General features: G+C 48.6%; 1 protein-coding gene across 3 annotated transcripts in view; it reads right to left on the bottom strand.

Annotated features, from left to right (window-relative positions):
• The window catches only part of WIPI2 (WD repeat domain, phosphoinositide interacting 2), a 195,741-nt gene that overhangs the window by 126,330 nt on the left and 47,509 nt on the right, over positions 1 to 21,902 (bottom strand). For all 3 annotated transcript variants that reach the window (XM_077275602.1, XM_077275603.1, XM_077275604.1), the window contains exon 3: positions 5,641 to 5,810. In XM_077275602.1, the coding sequence (XP_077131717.1) occupies positions 5,641 to 5,810 (170 nt within the window). The remainder of the gene's footprint in view (positions 1 to 5,640; positions 5,811 to 21,902) is intronic.

The raw sequence follows: 21,902 nt of genomic DNA, 5'->3' as shown, positions 1-21,902 counted from the left end.
GTAAAGGTACCTTCACACGAAGCGACGCTGCAGCGATAGCGACAACGATGCCGATCGCTGCAGCGTCGCTGTTTGATCACTGGGGAGCTGTCACACAGTCAGCTCTCCAGCGACCAACGATGCCGAGGCCCCCGGGTAACCAGGGTAAACATCGGGTTGCTAAGCGCAGGGCCGCGCTTAGTAACCCGATGTTTACCCTGGTTACCAGCGTAAAAGTAAAAAAACAAACAGTACATACTCACCTGCGCGTCCCCCAGCGTCTGCTTCCTGACACTGACTGAGCTCCGGCCCTAACAGCACAGCGGTGACGTCACCGCTGTGCTTTCACTTTCACTTTAGGGCCGGCGCTCAGTAAGTGTCAGGAAGCAGACGCTGGGGGACGCGCAGGTGAGCATGTACGGTTTTTTTTTTTTACTTTTACGCTGGTAACCAGGGTAAACATCGGGTTACTAAGCGCGGCCCTGCGCTTGGTAACCCGATGTTTACCCTGGTTACCAGTGTAAAACATCGCTGGTATTGTTGCTTTTGCTTTCAAACACAACGATACACAGCGATCGGACGACCAAATAAAGTTCTGGACTTTATTCAGCGACCAGCGACATCACAGCAGGATCCTGATCGCTGCTGCGTGTCAAACGAAACGATATCGCTAGCGAGGACGCTGCAACGTCACGGATCGCTAGCGATGTCGTTTCGTGTGAAGGTACCTTAAGTCTGTAGTAGTGACTGTACATAGAGTGTGTTAGGCTTTGTTTACTGATGTGTGCTGATATGCTAATAGTGCTACCTTGATCCCATCACCATTGTTTACCTTATCTTGATGTTGGACTGAAGGACCCTGGATAATTCTAAAAATAGCTTACATGCCTTGGGTATAAAAAGACTCAGAGATCACATCCTGGGAGACTGAAGTAACACAGAGCTATCAGCCAGACATTCTGCAAACCACCCAACAGACAAGAGAAAGGACTGCAGCCAATTCATCATGGCACCATCACGAGGGACACTGATCTATGATTCTATAGGAAACAACCCAGGGGTTTTCGGCTCCGGTTGGAAGGACACAGATCTGATCCAGTGACCATCTCTGAATCATGGATATGTTTGGAGAAAGCCAGGTTTGGGACCCGCTGGTCGCCTGGTTCCATGGAGATGGTCAGATAAGCCAGGTGGTGACTCTCGTGTCAACTGGCTTTGGACCTTGTATGGACTCTATGGACAGTTCTTGGTCATCTCCCTATGCTTGTCGTTACCCCTTCTCTGTGCGTGCATCCACAGATGGAGTAGCGACCCTGGGAGCTCTGACATCATGTCAACTGGCTTTGGACCTTGTATGGACTCTATGGACAGTTCTTTGTCATCTCCCTATGCTTGTTGTTACCCCTTCTCTGTGCGTGCATCCACAGATGGAATAGTGACCCTGGGAGCTCTGACATAACATCTACCATTATCTCGGCGAGTCAGCGGAAGGGTGAGGCCCTGTAATTTGCACCATCTTGGGGTAATTGGTGGGATTGTTCTGTTTGCTATTGTGTGTTGTGGTTCAATAAAGTATTGCCACACTGTTTTACCTTAACCCTGTGCTGTCTGTGTAGTGTATTGCCCACTGGGAGATAGAGCGGGCGTTCAATGGTATGAGCCGTGGTCCATGCAGTCTTGCTAAAGACAGCCGGGCCAGCGGACGAGAGCACCCACTGACCCCGTTTCTCCACACCCACACGGTGGAATTCAACTCTGCACATGTTGCGGCGACTGTGGCAGCACCGACGAGCCCTGGTGCAATACGTTATGACGTATAGCCTGGCCAACGAGATCAAGAGGTGGGGAAAATCACGCTGCAGGAGTGGTCTCAGATCAGGGACCTATGCACCCTTCTGCACAGTTTTGAAATAGCAACGAAGATGTTTAGTGCTGACGATGCCATTATCAGCATGACCATTCCAGTGATTTACATGCTGGAGCACACCTTACACAGTGTCCGGAGTCAGGTGGTGGAACAAGAGGAGGAGGAGGAACAGGAGGAGTCGAATGCGGAAGGGATCATATCTCCAAGGTCAAGAAGGTTGGCAGCACCAAGGTGGCTGGCATTGGAGGCTGGGGGAGAGGGATTACCGATGGCGCATGGTAGCAGCCAAACTGTTGAGGAAGGTGCAGGAGGCGAGGAAGAAGTGGAGGACGAACTGGCGCTGGGCATGGAAGACTCATCAGATAAGGGAGACCTTGATCAAATTTCTGTTGTGCGAGGTTGGGGGGAGAGGGCAGACGAAGGAAGCATGATTCTCACCTCACCACCACCAAGACAACAAGGACTTGGTCCTCCTGGATGTGCAAGACACATGAGTGCCTTCTTGCTGCACTACCTGCAACATGACCCTCGGATTGTCAGAATCCGAAGTAATGCCGACTACTGGGTTGCCATACTCTTAGATCCCCGGTACAAAAGCAAATTTGGCTAAATAATTCCTGCCATAGAAAGGGATTCACGCATGCAGGAGTATCAGCAGAGACTGTTACAGAATCTAACATCTGCTTTTCCACAAAACACCAGTGGTGCACGTAGTCAATCTCTGAGTTCTAACTTGCCAACCGTGGGACTATCGAGTCATCACTCTAACCGTAAGAGTAACATCGTATCTGGTGGTAACAGCAATTTTTTCCAATCGTTTCAAGATTTTTTTTTACACCGTCCTTTGCAAGGCCACAGGAGACAAGAAGTCTGACGCACAGCCAACGCCTAGAGAGGATGGTACAAGAGTATCTCCAAGTTAACATCGATGCCATGACTGTGGAACTGGACCCTTGCTCATTTTGGGCTTCCAATCTTGAAAAATGGCCTGAGCTCGCCACTCACGCCTTGGAGATCTTGTCGTGCCCCGCAGCCAGCATTCTCTCTGAACGTGTGTTCAGCGCTGCTGGTGGTGTGCTGACAGATAAGCGCACGCGGCTGTCCAGTGACAATGTAGACAGACTAATGTTCATCAAGATGAACAAATCCTGGATCCGCAAGGACTTTTCTACCCCTGTGTCATCTTGGGGAGACTAAAAGCTTGATGATTTTTGAAAATCGCCTCACCAACTGTTTTAAAAAACTCTGGCGAAATTGATTCCACTTAAGTGGTGTCTGTGGCCGAATTTTTTTTAAAAATGGAGACTCTTATTTAGTCCCCTTGCTGAGTTTTACATGACTTTGCCATCGTCAATTCCAGGTGGGTGGGGTCGTCTGCAGAGTTGTTTACTCATACTATGGCCTGGGATTCAGAGGTCTGCTCCAAAGCTTCAGTGTCTGCTAGTCAGCAGAGTAGCCCAGCCACCCACCGCCTGTTTACCTAAGTACTATTTTTAACGGCATCTGGCCCAGGAAATCCTTTTGGGTCTAGTAGAATTTAGTGCTACTCAGCAGCGTACCCCACCCATGAAGCAAGCTCCACCGCCTGTTTACCTAACTACTATTTTGTAACGGCATCTAGCAAAGGAAATCCTTTTGGGCCTAGTAGAATTTGGTGCTACTCAGCAGCGTACTTCACCCATGAAGCAAGCTACACCGCCTGTTTACCTAACTACTATTTTGCAATGGCATCTAGCCCAGGAAATCCTTTTGGGCCTAGTAGAATTTAGTGCTACTCAGCAGCGTACCCCAGCCATGAAGCAAGCTACACTGCCTGTTGATCTAATTACTAATGTTTAACTGCATCTAGCCCAGGAAGTCGTTTTGTACCTAATAGCATTTTGTGCTACTCAGCACAGTACCCCACCCATGAAGCAAGCTACACCGCCTGTTTACCTAAGTACTATTTTTTAACGGCATCTGGCCCAGGAAATCCTTTTGGGCCTAGTAGAATTTGGTGCTACTCAGCAGCGTACCCCACCCATGAAGCAAGCTACACTGCCTGTTTACCTAACTACAATTTTGTAACGGCATCTAGCCCAGGAAATCCTTTTGGGCCTAGTAGAATTTAGTGCTACTCAGCAGCGTACCCCACCCATGAAGCAAGCTACACCACCTGTTTACCTAACTACTATTTTGTAACGGCATCTGGCCCAGGAAATCCTTTTGGACCTACTAGCAATTTCTGCTACTCAGCAGAGTACCCCACCCATGAAGCAAGCTACACCGCCTTCTTTCTTTCTGAATCTAACCCCTCAGCTCTGGAGTGTCCACTCTCCCTCCAGCTCTCTCCTTCTCACAGGTGGACTACCGCGTGTTTTCACACTGTGGCGAATCTTTTGGGCCCAGGCATAAGAAGTCATCGAGGTAATGGATAATATGTGCCGCCTTACAAACGTCCATGACGACACATTCGAGGAAGCAACTAAATGCCTCAAATAGTGAGCAGGATATGGAGCACCCCATGGGCAAACAGCGATCTATGTAGTATGAAGCTGCCCAATGGGAAGACACTATTCGGAGGCAGGTAGTAACCGGAACGCCCCCTCAATGTCTGTTTTGGCCATTAGGGTGCCCCTTACCAACTTCTTGACCCGCCTGATTGCCTCGTCAAAGGAGGTACAGTACATAGTACTGTACTTGGTTCCGCGTCAATGTTGTCGTTTACTGACCTGCCCCTTGGATATGACAAATGGTGGATTAGTCTGAATGTATTGGGTTCATTTTTTGGCACAACTCCCAACGGGGGTACCACTACGTCTTCTAAGGAAAGAGTTCTGAATGGACCCGCCGCCATTCTACCTAAAGATTTTTTATTTTTTTTTGTCAAGACGTCTCGGTGCTGGTAGAGTGAGTTTAGATTTTTACTCCAGCCTTTCTTGATTTTAGAAGGGCATGACATGGCTATATCTGTGTCTCCTCCTCCTTTTACTCCTCCACCTCTTTTCTTTTCGCATTACTATATGTAGTTGTGACTTTTCCATGTGTTTGTTGTGTCTTCTGAGCAGTTTGTCAGCTTTTGGACACCTTTTAAGGTGTTTTCTATGTGTTTTCCATGTGTTTGTGTTTGCCTGCCATTGGTTTCAATGGGGTTCGACGGTGTTCGTCGAACATGTCCCTGTTCGACGAACCGAACACTAGGGGGGTGGCTCGCCTCTACTCTGGACTTGATCTGGCCTCTGTTCGGCAGTGTCCTTCTCAGATGTGCACAAAACTGTGGTTGACGACATTTTTACACACGCTTAAAAAGACTGACACTGCTGAATCTTAGGAGAGATTGTGTCCACAGTGCCTCCATCTGTCTCATTATAGGGAATCTTCCACCGGGGGTACCACCTGAATTACGTATTTCAGAGATTTACATCAAACCCTGATGCAAGCCTTACTGCGATATTTGGGAGGCAGACTGAACAAATTCAACAGCAGGAGACGAATTGGTTTTATCAATTTTTTACGTTGTTCCTTGTGAAGTATAAGTAATTAGACTTTATTCTTCGGGACGGTGCGATTACAGCGATACCAGATTTATATCAAGTTTTTTATGTGTGGCTGCTGTATATACTGTATATTACTTTTTTTTGTATATTTTTGCTTTTTTTATATATATATATTTTACCTCTATGGAACTAACTGTTATTACTTTGATCACTGCATTAACCCTGTGAAGGGGTTAATAAATACATTTTAAACAAATGGCAGCATCTACAAGGGTTTACAGCAAACTGTTTCCATAATATTTAGCATTCTTTACTCACCTGTCTATTTAATTTTACTGCCAAAATTGTGTTGGAATAACTGTAGTTGCAAATCTCTGTTCCTTTTTTAAAATGACATACTTTTAGTTTTCGAGGTGCTTTGAGGCTGACAATAGCCACAAGACTACTGGAGAAGAGCCGTTCCACAATGCAAACATCTTCTGTGTCGGCTGCAGAAATAACAAGACAAAAATATAATTTAGTTGACACTAAGTGTTGAGTGTATATTCACTTGCTTGTAAGCAACACGAAAATGCTTGTGTGCATCAATAATAACATTGTCAGTCATATGAATAACTCAAGTAGGGCTGGGTGATTAATCAAATTGATTAAATGGCAGTTGATATGCTCAACTATTTTTTTTCAGAATAGAGGAATCAAATTGCACCCCGTCCACACAGCAATGATGTTTTACCATTGGTAGAGGAGGGCTGCTAAGTTACAAGACTGAACAGATTGCTCTTCAGCGGGAACCTTCCTATGACCTGTACAGAGCTGTAGCACATACCCAAAGAGCAGATACCTGGCAAGTATTGGAGGACGTTTAGCCCAAAATGCAAGCTGCGCCGGGCTTGGAACCTGAAGCCCCTAGCAGCCACAGAACAACTCACAAGGCAGTAGGAGTGAAAGGCAGGAAGAGCAACTAATCGGCAACTCCTAAATATCCCTGCAACTTCTGTTAGCATTGAAAAATAGAGAGATATGGAGCATGGGCCAAGTGATCCTGATGAATACTTAGGCCTACAGTGAAAAACCTCTTCTGCATCCAGCCTGTGTGCAGTTCACTGTGTTGTCTCTCTTGGGCAGAAGATGAGGTAAGAGATATCCCCTCACATTTATCCATTTCTGTTCTCAGTCTCTTCTGGCCCCATGCCCTCAATAAACTGCAAAAAAAGATAATAATTGACCCCCTTTGTTACGGAACCCCCCAGCACCCAGAATATGTTGTGCAGTTATATGTACCGTATATACTCGAGTATAAGCCGACCCGAGTATAAGCCGACCACCCTAATTTTGCCACAAAAAACTGGGAAAACTTATTGACTCGAGTATAAGCCTAGGGTAGGAAATGCAGCAGCTACCGGTGAATTTCAAAAATAAAAATAGATGCTCCATACCGTTCATTATTGCCCCATAAGATGCTCCATATAAAGCTGAGCCACATATAATGCTCCATACATTTCATTATGGCCCCATAGATGCTCCATGTAAAACTGTGCCATATAGAATGCTCCATACATTTCATTATGGCCCCATAAGATGCTCCATATAAAACTGTGCCACATATAATGCTCCATACATTTCATTATTGCCCCATAGATGCTCCACATAAAACTGTGCCACATATAATGCTCCATACCGTTGATTATTGCCCCGTAGATGATCCATATATAGCTGTGCCATATAGAATGCTCTGCACCGTTCATTATGGCCCCATAGATGCTCCATACAAAACTCTGCCATATAGAATGCTCTGCACCGTTCATTATGACCCCATAGATGCTCCATATAAAGCTGTGCCATATAAAATGCTCTGCACCGTTCATTATGGCCCCATAGATGCTCCATACAAAACTGTGCCATATATAATGCTGCTGCTGCAATAAAAAAAAAAATGACATACTCACCTCTCTTGCTGCCCGCAGCTCCTCAGCGTCCCGTCTCGGCGTCTCTCCGCACTGACTGTTCAGGGAGAGGGCGGCGTGCAGATTACCTGCAGATTGACCTGAACAGTCAGAGCAAGAGGACGGGAAGACGGAGCGGCGCCCGGCGTGTGGAACGTGGACAGGTAAATATGTAATACTCACCTGCTCCCGGCGTCCCTGGCTCCTTATCCCGGACAGATGGTCTCAGGGTGCCGCAGCCTCTTCCTCTGTCAGCGGTCACCGTTACCGCTCATTAGAGAAATTAATATGTGGCTCCACCCCTATGGGAGTGGAGTCCATATTCATAACTTTAATGAGCGGTCCCACGTGACCGCTGAACAGGGGAAGAGCTGCGGCACCCGAAGACCATGGGACAGGCAGGGGGAGCGCCAGGAGCCCTGGAAGCAGGTGAGTATATGACAGACCTCTCTCCCCCTCACCCGCCGACCGTGACTCGAGTATAAGACAAGAGGGGCACTTTCAGCCCAAAAATTTGGGCTGAAAATCTCGGCTTATACTTGAGTATATACGGTATGTATAATAGGTTCCATGTGAGATGCATGTCCCTAATGCATCAGCCCACAGGCTGCGCCCCTGGGCAGAGGGGACAAGATATCCCCCTTCTGACCTCCCCCACCTTTGTAATTCCCACAGTAAATATCGGCAGGCTCCGGCCACCTGCGGCTATTGTAATGTATGTCTGGCCTGCCGCTTTTCAATTGGCCCGCCCTCTGTAACTCTGTGATATATTCTGTGTCCTGTGAGTAAAGTGTTGTCATACTGGAAATACGTGGAGAAGCAGTGATCTTTTATATGCGCCCATGTAACCAAGCAATTCCAGCCAGCGTCCTTCATTCAGACTCCAGCCAAAGCAGAGTGGACCTCCTGAAACACGGGGTGGTACTGAAAGAGGTACTCCAGCATGGTAGACCCCGTTACACTGGTGGCAGACAGCGGGATGTGATACCCCGTCTACAGGAGGAAAGGAATGAATGGAAAACAACTACCAGAAGTTAAAGAGGACTACATTAAAAGATCTGGTGGAAGCCCGAGGGTTAATCGCCAGCAACAAAACAAAAGCGGATTTGATAGCAGCCATCATGGAACACGACAGTGCAGCGCCCCCCAATGTGAACGTGGAGGAGACTGAATTCCAGAGGGAGGTAGAGAACAGACTGGCGTTCTATGGCCCAAACCCTGCAGTAGAGATCATACGAGAGGTGATGGCTGATGTGCGTCATGATCTGAAGGAAAGGATGGCCGAGCTGACCAGGATAGAGCTAGCCAAGATGGAGTTGGCAGAGCGGACCAAAGTGGAGCTGGCCAAGATGGAGAGTCAGAGAGCAGGGGGAGATCTGGCCTCCGCCCAAGTCCTTCAACAGTAAGCCACAAAAAGATCCAGTATAATGCCTTCCGACAGTTGGGAGAGGCAGAGGAAGACATTGATGGCAGGACTTTGAGCAGCAGTGTGCCCTTCATCAAGTGAAGCCGGAGGAACGGGTTCAGATTCTGGCCAGCAAGCTGACAGGCCGGGCAGCGGACGCCTATCGCACGGTACCTGATGAGGACTGTATGGACTATGAGCGGATCAAAGAAGTGATCTTGCGCTGACACCAGAGGCATACCGCCAAAAGTTCCGCGGACTTATAAAACTAGTAACCGATACCCACGCTGAATGGGCCTGTAAATTACGGCGGTCACTGCTACAGTGGGTACAAGGGAGCCAAGCAACCACTAAGGAGGACGTCCTCCAGCTCTTCTTGTTAGAACGATTCTTTAATGGACTAACCCCCGAGACACAGGAATGGCTTCGGGACAGGCGGCCAACGACTCTTGAGGAGGCCGCTCGTCTGGCCGATGAACACCATGATGCCAGGAGGCCTCAGTTGTCCGGATCAAAGATGGTCACTAGGGGTCCGCCCATGGACCTGCAGGCCCCCAAACCACAGAAGATTGTAGGGGGACCAGCTAAAAACCCGGCCTACCAGTCCCCCTGGGGGGCGAGGCCACACCTGCCATCAGCTGGGCCACCTGCAAAAACAATGTCCCAACCGGACTCAGCATACCCAGTGGCCAAAGGCGGGAACAGCTACCTTCAGCCGGGCCGCTGTGCACTGCTACCAAGGCGAAGCTGACCAGGCATTGGGGGCTACGACTAACCAGGGGGTGGAAGAGATGGAGGAAGTGCTGCATGAAGTAGACCCCGTGCAGGCAGCCCGGGCAGATAATCGACAACAGCATCGACAGGTCGTGTGGGTTAATGGGAAACGTATTCAGGGGGACTAAGAGATTCCGGGGAAACTTTGACCCTTGTGAAGCCTCATCTCGTCCGGGACCAAGAGAAGATGGACCAGACAGTGGCAGTCCGTGTAGCAGGGGGAGCCATACAACGACTGCCCACTGCCAGGATTCACCTGAACTGGGGAGTTGGGGATGGCCTTGTTGAGGTCGGCTTGATGGAAGATTTGCCTGCAGACGTCTTGCTGGGAAATGACTTGGGGCCCATGTTGTCTGCCTTCTCGATTGCCCCTCTGGCTGAGACATATCCTGTGACCACCCGGAGACAAGCTCGAGCTGCGGAGGCGGAATCACACTCAGAGGAGGCCCAGGTAAGACATCCCAGCCCTACACGTATTCCCATAGCCAGACACATTTCTTGGGCCACCCCAGCTGAATTTAAGAGGGAGTTACTTGAGGATCCTTCATTGGAGGGATATCGTGGGAAGGCACAGGAGGGAAGAGGGGTACTGGAAGGGGAACAGTTTGTATGGAAGCAGAGACTCCTCTACCGGATCACAGAGCAGCACCACACAGGGACGAGCCCCACTATAAAACGACAGCTGGTAGTTCCCAAGAAGTATAGGCAGAAGTTACTGCAAATCTCTCATGACATACCCTTGGCCGGGCACTTCGGCGTCAGTCGCAGCAGGCATCGTCTGACACAAAACTTCTTTTGGCCGGGGGTAACCTATGATGTTCGTCAGTAATGCCAGACCTGTGACAGTTGCCAGGGCATTGGCAAGAGGGGAGATCGATGGAAGGCCAAATTACACCCCCTCCCCATTGTGGAGGAACCATTTAGCTGAGTAGCGGTCGATCTGATAGGGCCGTTAGCCAAACCCAGTCCGTCAGGGAAAAGGTATATATTGACAGTGGTAGATTTTGCCACACGGTATCCAGAGGCGGTTGCGTTACCTAACATACTGGCAGAGACGGTGGCGGCTGCCCTGCTCCAAGTTTTCTCACGGCTTGGTTTTCCCCGGGAGATCTCGGACCAGGGTACCCAGTTTACAGCAGAGGTGACCAACCAACTGTGGAAGCTGTGCGGCGTAAAGTCCATTAGAAGCGCCCCATACCACCCGCAAACTAATGGTTTGTGTGAACGCTTTAATGGGACGTTAAAACAACTCATTGGGACTTTTACCAGGACCTACAGGGACTGGGAGAAATTCTTGCCACACCTCCTGTTTGCCTATCTGGAGGTGCCTCAAGAACCCACGGGGTTCTCCCCGTTCGAGCTGGTATACGGGAGGCGGGTAAGGGGACCCCTAGACTTAGTGCTAGAACACTGGGAAGGGGGGGCATCATAGAAGGGGTACCTATTGTACCCTATGTGCTGGAATTCCGGGACCGCCTACAGGAGCTGACCCAGGCTGTATGTGGGAACAAGCAGGTGACCCAGCGGCGCCAGCGCGTATGGTACGATCGGAGGGCCAGAGAACGCACCTTGGAAATAGGACAGAAGGTCCTGGTGTTAGAGCCCACTAGGCAGAAAAAGTTCCAAGCTGCATGGCAGGGGCCCTACCAGGTAGTGGGGAAAATAGCCGACACCACCTATAATGTCGCCGATTGTGACGACCCCCAGGGTTATCCGCATGTTCCACGTGAATATACTGAAGCCCTACCGGGAGCGCCCTGAAGAGGTAGTGGCCATCTGTGCACCTGAAGCAGAGGATTTAGCCGGACTTCCCTTGCCTGATGTCTTAGGGGAAAGGACTCAGTCTAAAACATGGGACCAGGTACACTTGGGTGAAGACCTAGGTCCCCGGGAGAGACAGCAGGCGGAGGCGTTGTTGAGGCAGAGGATGTTTTCGGGGAGACCAGGGTACACTCGCCTGGCACAACACAAGGTTGAGACACAGGATCAGACCCCCCTGCGACAACCCCCCCTTCCGCGTCCCTGAGTCTGTACGAGAAGGTATGCGACAAGAGATACAAGAGATGTTGCGTTTAGGGGTCATTGAAGAGTCAGATAGTCCCTGGGCATCCCCCATAGTATTAGTGCCAAAGAAGGATGGGACTACACTGTTTTGTGTAGACTATCGTAAGCTCAATGAGAAAACGGTGACGGATGCGTATCCCATGCCGCCTGAGGATGAGTTGTTAGACCAGCTGGCGGGGGCAAAGTATTTGACCACCATCGATCTATGAAAAGGCTACTAGTCCTGACGCTATTCCCAAGTCTGCATTTGTCACCCCGTTCGGCTTATTCCAGTTTCGAGTTATGCCATTCGGGATGAAGAATGCCCCGGCGGCCTTCCAGAGGCTGGCTGACCGGCTTCTGGATGGTCTCCAGGACTATGCTTGTGCCTACCTGGATGACATCGCCATCTACAGCGCGACATGGGAAGAGCATCTAAATCACCTAGAGACAGTATTGGACAGGATCCACAAGGCCGGAATCACCCTGAACCCAAACAAGTGTCACATGGGCAAAGCAGAGGTTCAGTATTTAGGACATTGGGTGGGAAGTGGGAAACAGTGACCAGAACCAGCCAAGATTGAGGCCATAGCCAAATGGCCCACCCCACGCACTAAAACCCAGGTCATGGCGTTTCTAGGGACATCGGGGTATTACAGGAAACTCGTTCCCAATTACAGCAGCGTAGCCAAGCCCCTCACTGATCTGACCCGTTAGAACCAACCCCGCCAGGTAACCTGGACCCCAGAGTGTGAGGAAGCCTTCCGCCAGCTAAAGGACGCCCTCACCAATACCCCCTGTATTGGCCGCACCCGATCCAACTAAACGTTTCCTTGTTCACACAGACGCTTCTATGTTTGGATTGGGGGCAGTACTGAGCCAAGTCGTGCCAGACGGCGAAGAACACCCAGTAGCTTACCTGAGTCGGAAACTACTGCCCCGTGAAGTAAGCTATGCGGCCATCGAGAAGGAATGCCTGGCGGTAGTATGGGCACTCAAAAAGTTGCAACCATATTTGTATGGACGACAGTTTTCCCTCCTAACGGACCATAATCCCCTAGTCTGGCTTAATCGGGTCTCCGGAGACAACGCCAGATTACTGGGGTGGAGTTTAGCCCTACAACCTCTGGACTTCACCATCCACTACAGACCCGGCAAACAAAACGGTAACGCCGATGGACTAAGTCGACAAACGGAACTTGTACCAACCCCATAAACTTCGGTCATCCCCAAACCGATCAGTTAAGGATCAGACTGTGTATACCGATCGCGTCGTTGAAAAGGGGAGCCGTGTTACGGAACCCCCCAGCACCCAGAATATGTTGTGCAGTTATATGTATGTATAATAGGTTCCATGTGAGATGCATGTCCCTAATGCATCAGCCCACAGGCTGCGCCCCTGGGAAGAGGGGACAAGATTTCCCCCTTCTAACCTCCCCCACCTTTGTAATTCCCACAGTAAATATCGGCAGGCTCCGGCCATCTGCGGCTATTGTAATGTATGTCTGGCCTGCCGCTTTTCAATTGGCCCGCCCTCTGTAACTCTGTGATATATTCTGTGTCCTGTGAGTAAAGTGTTGTCATACTGGAAATACGTGGAGAAGCAGTAATCTTTTATATGCGCCCATGTAACCAAGCAATTCCAGCCAGCGTCCTTTTATTGAGACCCCAGCCAAAGCAGAGTGGACCTCCTGAAACAAGGGGTGATACTGAAAGAGGTACTCCAGCACGGTAGACCCCGTTACACCCTTTTCTGACTTTCATCCCACCCCAGTCAACCAGTTTACTAGTTAATAAGAAAACAGCAGAGAAATCCGTTTGGATTTTCTTTTTTTTTTTTTAAATACTCCCTTGGCGGTTCTGTGGAACAGCTCCCATGGCCCCCTGCCGGTCGCTGTATTCTGGCTTCAGCGTATTAGAGTTATGTCACCTTCCAAAACTAAAACGTAATAGGACATCAGCACACCAATAAGTCGCATCATTCAAGGAGGTAATCCAGAAATGTGATGTTCCAGGCTTCACAAACACTTCTGTCAAAACTGAGACATTGCAGATCTATATCCCTGGATAAAGAGGATTATGCGACTGTTACTCTATGTTTTGCGTGTTGCATGGCATGGACTAATCAACTTAATGAATTATTTTTATTACTATTAGGACAGCTTCAAATAATTTCCAAAGGCATTATGCTATATTAACACATGATAACTGCAGCAATCTTATGGGAAAACACTTTACCGAAGAACAGAATACAGGGAATGTCAGGAGGCATGAATGACGAAATTATAGTGTTTTGTTTTCTATTCATTATTTTAACCCATTCACAACTTTGAACTTTTCAGTTTTTGCATTTCCGTTTTTTCCTCCCCTTCTTGCCAGAGCCATAAATTTTCTATTTTTCCAGTAAAATGGCCGTGTGAGGGCTTGTTATTTACAGGACCAGTTGTACTTTTGAACGACTCCATTGATTTTACTATATAGCGTACTGGAAAACGGGAAACAAATTCCAAGTGTAGTGAAATGGAAACAAAAAGTTTAATTCCACAATTTTGTTTTTTAACCACATTCACTAAATGCTAAAACTAACCTGCCATTATGATTCTCCAGGTCATTACGAGTTCGTAGATACCAAACATACACAGGTTCTTTTTTTATGTGTTTGTAAGAAAAAAAAATGGTGCCAGTTTCCAAGACCTGTAGCGTCTCAATTTTTCGGAATCGGGGGCTGGGTGAGGGCTTATTTTTTGTGTGCTGAGCTGACGTTTTTATTGATACCATCTTTGAGTAGATAATACGTTTTGATCACCTGTTAGTGCATTTTATTGCAATGCAATGGCAACCATAAAATGTAATTCTGGGGTTTTGATTTAATTTCTCGCTACGCCGTTTAATGATCAGATTAATTATTTTTATATCTTCATAGATCGGGCGTTTATGAAAGCAAAAATAACAAATATGTGTAGAAGTGGATGGGAGCTTTGCCTGGCTTTTCCCACTTGCCCTGTAGCGGTGGCAAGTGGGGTGATAGTTGGGGGGGGGGGGGGTTGATGTCACCTTCGTATTGTCCGGTGACATCAAGCCCCAAGATTAGTAAAGGAGGGGCGTTAATAAGACACCACCATTACTAACCCCATCGTCACACTGTATGAAAACACAGACACCAAGAAAAAAGTCCTTTAATTGAAAAAATTACTCCTTTAATAATCTCAATTAAACCATACCTACAACCTCGCCTAATTCCTCCGAAGGCCTCGTTCTCCTGTAATAAACCAAAGATAAAAAACAACAATATCCCTCACCTGTCAGTCGTTCTGTCCCATGCCGTGATCCATGTCTGGGGGAAATATCGGATTACTCACCGGTAATGCTCTTTTATAGAGCCCACGACAGCACCCACTGAGAGAGGGGATCCGCCCCTAGGAACAGGAAACCTACAGAGAGATAAAAGGGGCGGCCCCCCCTCGCTCCTCAGTTGTTTTACAGAGAAAAAGGAGGAACCGCCGCCAGGTTTTTTAGTTTACCAGGTTTAGGCATATATACATATTTACAACTTCATATCATATTACTCTATCATATACATCTCCCTATTAAGACACCACGTGCAACTAAATAAAGAAAAGGGAGGGAATCGAATGGGTGCTGTCGTGGGCTCTATAAAAGAGCATTACCGGTGAGTAATCCGATATTTTCTATTCGCCACGACAGCACCCACTGAGAGATTTTCAGAGACTATATAGTGGGTGGGTTAACTGAATCAAGAACCGAAACCCCAAAGGTTAGGTCAGAAGCAGCAGATAGATCTAATCTATAGTGTCTATAGAAGGTGTTTGGTGAAGACCAGGTTGCAGCCTTACATATAAGGTCTATCGGCACATTCGCCCTCTCTGCCCAGGAGGTCGACACGGCTCTTGTGGAGTGTGCTCCCACATGCATTGGAGGATCTCTTCCTCCAGCTTTATACGCCAGGATTATGGCATCTCTAATCCAGCGTGATAGCGTGTTCTTTGTAACTCTGGAACCCTTGGTTTTCCCCTGGAAAGAGACAAAGAGAGCCCTACTCTTCCTCCAGTCCCTAGTCCTTTCTAAGTAGGCTAGAATAGTTCTCTTAACATCTAGGGTATGAAGCCTGGCTTCTTCTGGAGTCGAGTGGTCTTCATAGAAGGTAGGTAACAAGATCTCCTGGGATCTGTGAAAACTAGTGGCTACCTTAGGGAGATAACAAGGGTCCGTCTTTAAAATTATTCTATCAGATGTCACGGATAGATAAGGAGGGTCAATAGACAAGGCATGGAGATCACTCACTCTTCTAGCGGATACTAACGCTACTAACAGTATTGTTTTTAGCGAGATGTTCTTTAATGAGGCCTCATGTAGCGGCTCAAACGGGCTTTGTGTCAAGGCATCTAGGACCAGAGATAGATCCCACTGAGGCACCTGTGGTATATGAATAGGTTTTGATCGTTCACATGCTGATATAAAACGAGAAACCCATCTATCTCCCGCCACATCATAACTAAAGAGGGCTCCTAGAGCTGAAACCTGGACTCTTAGAGTATTTACAGACAGTCCCAATTCAAGTCCTTTTTGTAAGAACTCCAATATTGCAAATATAGGAACTTCAGCGGAAAGTTGTGCAGTATGAAATTGAAGGAATTTTTTCCAAACTCTGACATAGATTTGGGTAGTGGAAGGCTTTCTACTCTTCATAAGAGTATCTATAAGCCCACTGGAAAAACCCCTTAGAGTTAGTAAGTGCCTCTCAAATTCCATACCGTCAGATTCATGCCTTTTACCCGAGGATGGAAAAACGGTCCCTGAGACAACAGGTCCTTGGTCTGAGGCAGGATCCAAGGGTCTGTAGTCGACATCGCCCTGAGCCAGGAGAACCATGGCCTTTTGGGCCAGAATGGGGCTACCAACAGAACTCTTGCCCCCTCCTCCCTTATTTTTCTTATTACTATAGGTAATAGATTCCATGGAGGGAATGCGTAGGCCAGGTCGAATGTCCATGGCACCTGAAGGGCATCGAATATGTCGGGGTTGTCCAGTCTGCAAAGGGAAGCAAATGTTTTGACCTGACGGTTGGACCTTGTTGCGAATAGGTCTATTTGTGGCACGCCCCATCGGTCTGTTATCAGCCGGAAAACCTCTCTGCTGAGCATCCATTCCCCTTGATGAAGGGTATGGCGACTGAGGAAATCGGCACGAAAGTTGTCTATACCTCTGATGTGCACCGCTGACAAGGACAACAGATGACTTTCGGCTAACATCATGATGTCCGAAGAGACTTTCATAAGATTTTCTGACCGTGTACCTCCTTGATGATTTAAATAGGCTACTGCCGAGGTGTTGTCTGAGAGGACCCTTGTGTGAGAGCCTCGTAGCTGGGGAAGAAAGTGGAGTAGGGAATAATATATAGCCCTTAATTCTTTTACATTAGAGGAATTAGCTAATTCTGACCTGGACCAAAGGCCCTGAACTACCTGATCATCAAAATGTGCTCCCCAGCCCTCCGGACTAGCATCTGCTGTCACTATGGAAGAAGGGGTAATGACCCATGGTACCCCCTCTGATAGATTTCCCCAATCTAACCACCATGTAAGGGAGTGTACTACCTCTGTCGTTAAGAAAATTGTTCGATCTAAATGTACCCTATTTTTTGTGTCCTCCTGTAATACCAATTTTTGCAGCTGCCTGGTATGGAATTGAGCCCATTTAACCGCAGGGATACATGATGATAGTGAACCTAACAATGACATGGCATTTCTCAGTGACATATAACGATTTTTGATAGCTAAATCTACCTTACTAATGATCGAATGCTTTTTATCATCAGGCAACCAACATTTTTGGTCTACTGAATCCAAGAGGAGACCTAAAAATTTCTGACAAGTGACGGGTTGGAGTCTGGATTTTTCCCAGTTAATAATCCAACCCAGCCTTTGTAAAGAGGATACCACCTCCTCCAACCTTTGCTCACACTGTAAGAAATTTTTCCCCACAATTAGTAGGTCGTCCAGATATGGGATGACCAATGTGTCTTTTAATCGTAGGAAGGACATTACTTCCAAAAGTAACTTAGTAAAGACTCTAGGAGCCATAGACAGACCAAAGGGCATTGCTCTATATTGAAAATGACGAACTTGACCGTCTATAACTACTGCTACCCGAAGAAACTGCTGGTGCGACTGGTGTATAGGAAGATGATAATAGGCATCTTTGAGATCAAGTACTACCATGTAACAGTTAGGGAACAAATTTTTAATGGCTGATCGAATGGATTCCATCTTAAATGTTGTGGGTTTTATGAACATATTTAGTTTTCTTAAATTGAAAATAGTTCTATAGGATCCGTCGGGTTTTGTAATCAGAAACAAGGGGGAGTAGAACCCCTGCCCCGATTGAGATGATGGAACCTCTATTAAGACCCGTTTTGCAAGAAGGGACTTAACTTCTACTTCCAATGCTTCTTGTTGTAGTTTGGAGTTTAGGGAGGTGAGCCGAAAGGAATCCGGAGGTTTTCGGATGAAGTCTAGGGTGAGGCCTGAGGATATTAATTTTATGGCCCATGGGTTAACAGTTATTTCTCTCCACTGATTGATAAATCCCAGTAGTCTACCGCCCACTGGTGGAATAGGGTTCCCGGGATTTTTCGGCCGGTTTGAAGGGACGTTTGTTAAATAAATTGCCTTTCTGCCTGAAGTCTTTGTTCCTCCATTGCTCTTTAAAGCTTCCCTTTCTGCCAAATGCTGGCCTCCTAAATGCCCTTCTGTAAGCAGGAACAAAGGGATTAGGAAAACCTTTTTTACGCTCACCCGCCTTAGTGAGTATCTCATCCAGAATAGTTCCAAAGAGGTACTCACCCTGACAGGGTATGGCACACAACTTGGCTCTGGACTGGGCATCCCCCTTCCAGTTCTTTAACCATAAGGCTCGGCGGGCAGTATTTGCGAGGCTGGCTGTCCTGGCCGCCAGGCAGAGAGAATCCACGGAGGCATCGGATATAAATGCCGCAGCGCTCTTAATTAAGGGGATGGCTGCCCTCAATTTCTCTCTAGATATACCACTCTTGATATTCTGGTCCAGCTGGTCTAACCAAACCAGCATAGATCTACTGGTACATGTGGTGGATATTGCCGGCCTAAATGCAGTGACACAGGCCTCCCATGATTTTTTCAATAGTGCATCCGATTTCCTATCCATGGGATCAGATAAGGAGCCTGAATCTTCCACTGGTAGGGAAGAACGGCGGGAAGTGGATGCGACAGCCGCATCGACCTTTGGAACTTTAGTCCAGGTGTTTAAATCTTCGTCCTCAAAGGGGTAACGTCTCTTACAGGATACTGGTGTAAACCCCTTCTGCCCCTTGCTCCACTCTTTTTTAATGAGGTCTTTTATAGTCTGGTTTACTGGGAATACGTGGCCCTTTCGCTGAGATAGACCTGCGAACATAACCTCCTGGGCCGTTTGGGGTTCTTTAACCTCCGACACCCCCATCGTTTTCCTCACTGATTTAACTAGACTATTTACTCCCTCAGTCGGGAAACAGACATATTCCTCTTCATCTGAGGAACCAGACAAGTGGGAGACGTCTGAATCAATTTCCCCACTTTCCGCCGACGTGTCAGCATTAGGTGAGGATTTTCTCCTACTTCTTTTCTCAACACTGCCTGAGGGACCACCACTCAACGATTGGAGTTCCTCCCGAATCATGAGCCGTATTTCGTCCATTTTAACGGACTCCTCCTGCCGCAGGGTATTATCTATGCATGCCTGACATAACGTTTTTGAATAAGAGTCAGGCAGGGGCTCAATACATATAGCACACTGCTTGTGCTTGGTCTTCTCCTTGCTTTTTGCCTATAGGGACATGAGCAGAGGAGACCAATGTAAGCTCTGAAGGAGCTGAATACCCAAACATTCTGAAGCATACTATACCGATTGTTGGGTGGATCGTCCGGTCTGGGATGTGGAACGGGATGATCTCCTTCCTGATTTTTCAGTGGAATCACTCTTCCTGGAGTGTCCACTATTCTTTTTTGCAGCATTACCACTTTGCTTTTGTGGCTCTTCTACAGGGTGCTCACTGACTTCCTCGTGGGACGACATAATGCGCACTGTTTTTCCCTTCCTATCGGACCTTTATAGTGCGCCTATCAATCCAGCCCCCCAGCAGCTGCAACCCATTTTTTTTTTTTTTTTTTTCATTACCTGCCTCAGGACACCTGCGAACACCGCCAGGAGGAATCCAAGATGGCGGTTACCCCGGAAATGCAATGCCGACCTCCTGGGGTCGGCCATACTACATCCGGGATTCCGGACGCACTGCGCATGCGCCGGCGTCTGCCGCATTTTTCCGGCATTACAACCCCACACATCGTACCTGAGGGACCGGGGGGAGCCACCGCTGTTCCGTGCCACACCTTCCAGACCGGGATTGACCAGGTAACCATACCGCCATGGTCGTCCTTCCACAACGATGTCCCAGCAGGGAGATCGTTGGACTTTGCAGGCCCCAGTATTTGGCCGCTGCAGACGAGGAGGGAACCAGCAGGAATCCTCGACTCTGCTTCCACTCGCTCTGGAGCCCCTGCCGCTCAGCAGAGACGTACAGGCGGCGTCCAGGCGAGTTTTTTTTTTTTTTTTTTTTCCAGACACCGCTGTTCAGTGTCTACAGAGATCTTCTCTGTGGGCTTCCTTCTAGGAACAGGAAACCAACTGAGGAGCGAGGGGGGGCCGCCCCTTTTATCTCTCTGTAGGTTTCCTGTTCCTAGGGGCGGATCCCCTCTCTCAGTGGGTGCTGTCGTGGCGAATAGAAAAAACAGTTTTCAACCTGGACGGTGCCAAAATGCGACCATCCAGGCTAAGAACCACTGCTGACTGAACTGCTGCGAGCGCTGCCTCAGTGACTGAAGGTGATGTCATTGAGGTTACCTACCGTAACTGAGGTCTGAATTCAGCTGGTCTAAATTGCGGTGACCTCAGTGACATCCCTGCTAGCACCGTGAACTCTCAATTGCCGCTACAGGGCAAGTGGGAAGAGCCGGGCAAAGCAGCAGAATTGATGCATCCAATAGATGTCCCTTTTCTGGGCGGCTGCGGGCTGCTATTTTTAGGCTGGGGGGGGGGGAATAAATATCCATGGCACCTTACCAGCCTGAGAATACCAGCCCCAGATGTCTGCTTTAGCAAGGCTGGTTGTCAAAAATGAGGGTGACCTGGGGGGCATGGCTATGCAGCCGAGGAAGAAAGACGCATCTCACAAGAGCTCCACATATCCTGAGCTTATCCTGCCGTTTGTGCTGTGCGTGACCGAGCGGTACCGACTGGGGCTGGAACCCCATATCCCTGGGAGCCTTGTGAACCCTCCGGGAGGCTGCTGTGGAGATCCAAGAAGTCGGAAGCTGTGGGGACCGAAGCGGTCAGGAGGCTCCATGTGCAGCGGCGGCCATTTTCAGTGTGCGCGCCCCAGGACGCAGGATGCGGCGCTGTCTTCTGCTGGAGCTGGGCTTCTTCCTCCTTGGAGGTGGCGGTGGTCAGGCCATAACAGTGAGAGCTGCGGAGCGCTTGTGCACAGGAGCCGGGAGACCTGAGGTGGACGGTGGTGCCTGCTTGGGGCAGTGGCCATTAACACAGCGCACACCCTAACAGAAAGGGAAGTGGCGCTCCTAAGTACATCTGCGGTGCTGGGAAGGTGAGCGCATACCTGAGGAAAGTAAGCGGTGGTGCGGTGTGTGCCCTGAGAAATTGGGCCCTGCGCCCCCCTATCGGGTGGACATCTCATTTACTAGCGCCATAATATCAGAGGGATTAACCCCCTCCCTGCTGTTCCCCCTGTGGTGACTGTGAGACCGCTCAGCTCGAGTGTTAGGGTACTGTCACACTAAACGATTTACCAACGATCACGACCAGCGATACGACCTGGCCGTGATCGTTGGTAAGTGGTTGTGTGGTCGCTGGGGAGCTGTCACACAGTCAGCTCTCCAGCGACCAACGATGCCGAAGTCCCCGGGTAACCAGGGTAAACATCGGGTTACTAAGCGCAGGGCCGCGCTTAGTAACCCGATGTTTACCGTGGTTACCAGCGTAAACGTAAAAAAAAACAAACAGTACATACTCACATCCCGGTGTCTGTCCCCCGGCGTTCTGCTTCTCTGCACTGTGTCTGCCAGCCGGAAAGCACAGCGGTGACGTCACCGCTGTGCTCGCTTTCCGGCCGGCCGGCGCTCACAGTGCAGAGAAGCAGAACGCCGGAGGACAGATACCGGAATGTGAGTATGTACTGTTTGTTTTTTTTTACTTTTACGCTGGTAACCACGGTAAACATCGGGTTACTAAGCGCGGCCCTGCACTTAGTAACCCGATGTTTACCCTGGTTACAAGCGAACGCATCGCTGGATCGCTGTCACACACAA

Source organism: Ranitomeya variabilis, chromosome 7 (assembly GCF_051348905.1).
Source record: "Ranitomeya variabilis isolate aRanVar5 chromosome 7, aRanVar5.hap1, whole genome shotgun sequence".
In the NCBI taxonomy this organism is placed as follows: Eukaryota; Metazoa; Chordata; class Amphibia; order Anura; family Dendrobatidae; genus Ranitomeya; species Ranitomeya variabilis.
This window is presented reverse-complemented; position numbering and strand designations above follow the sequence as displayed.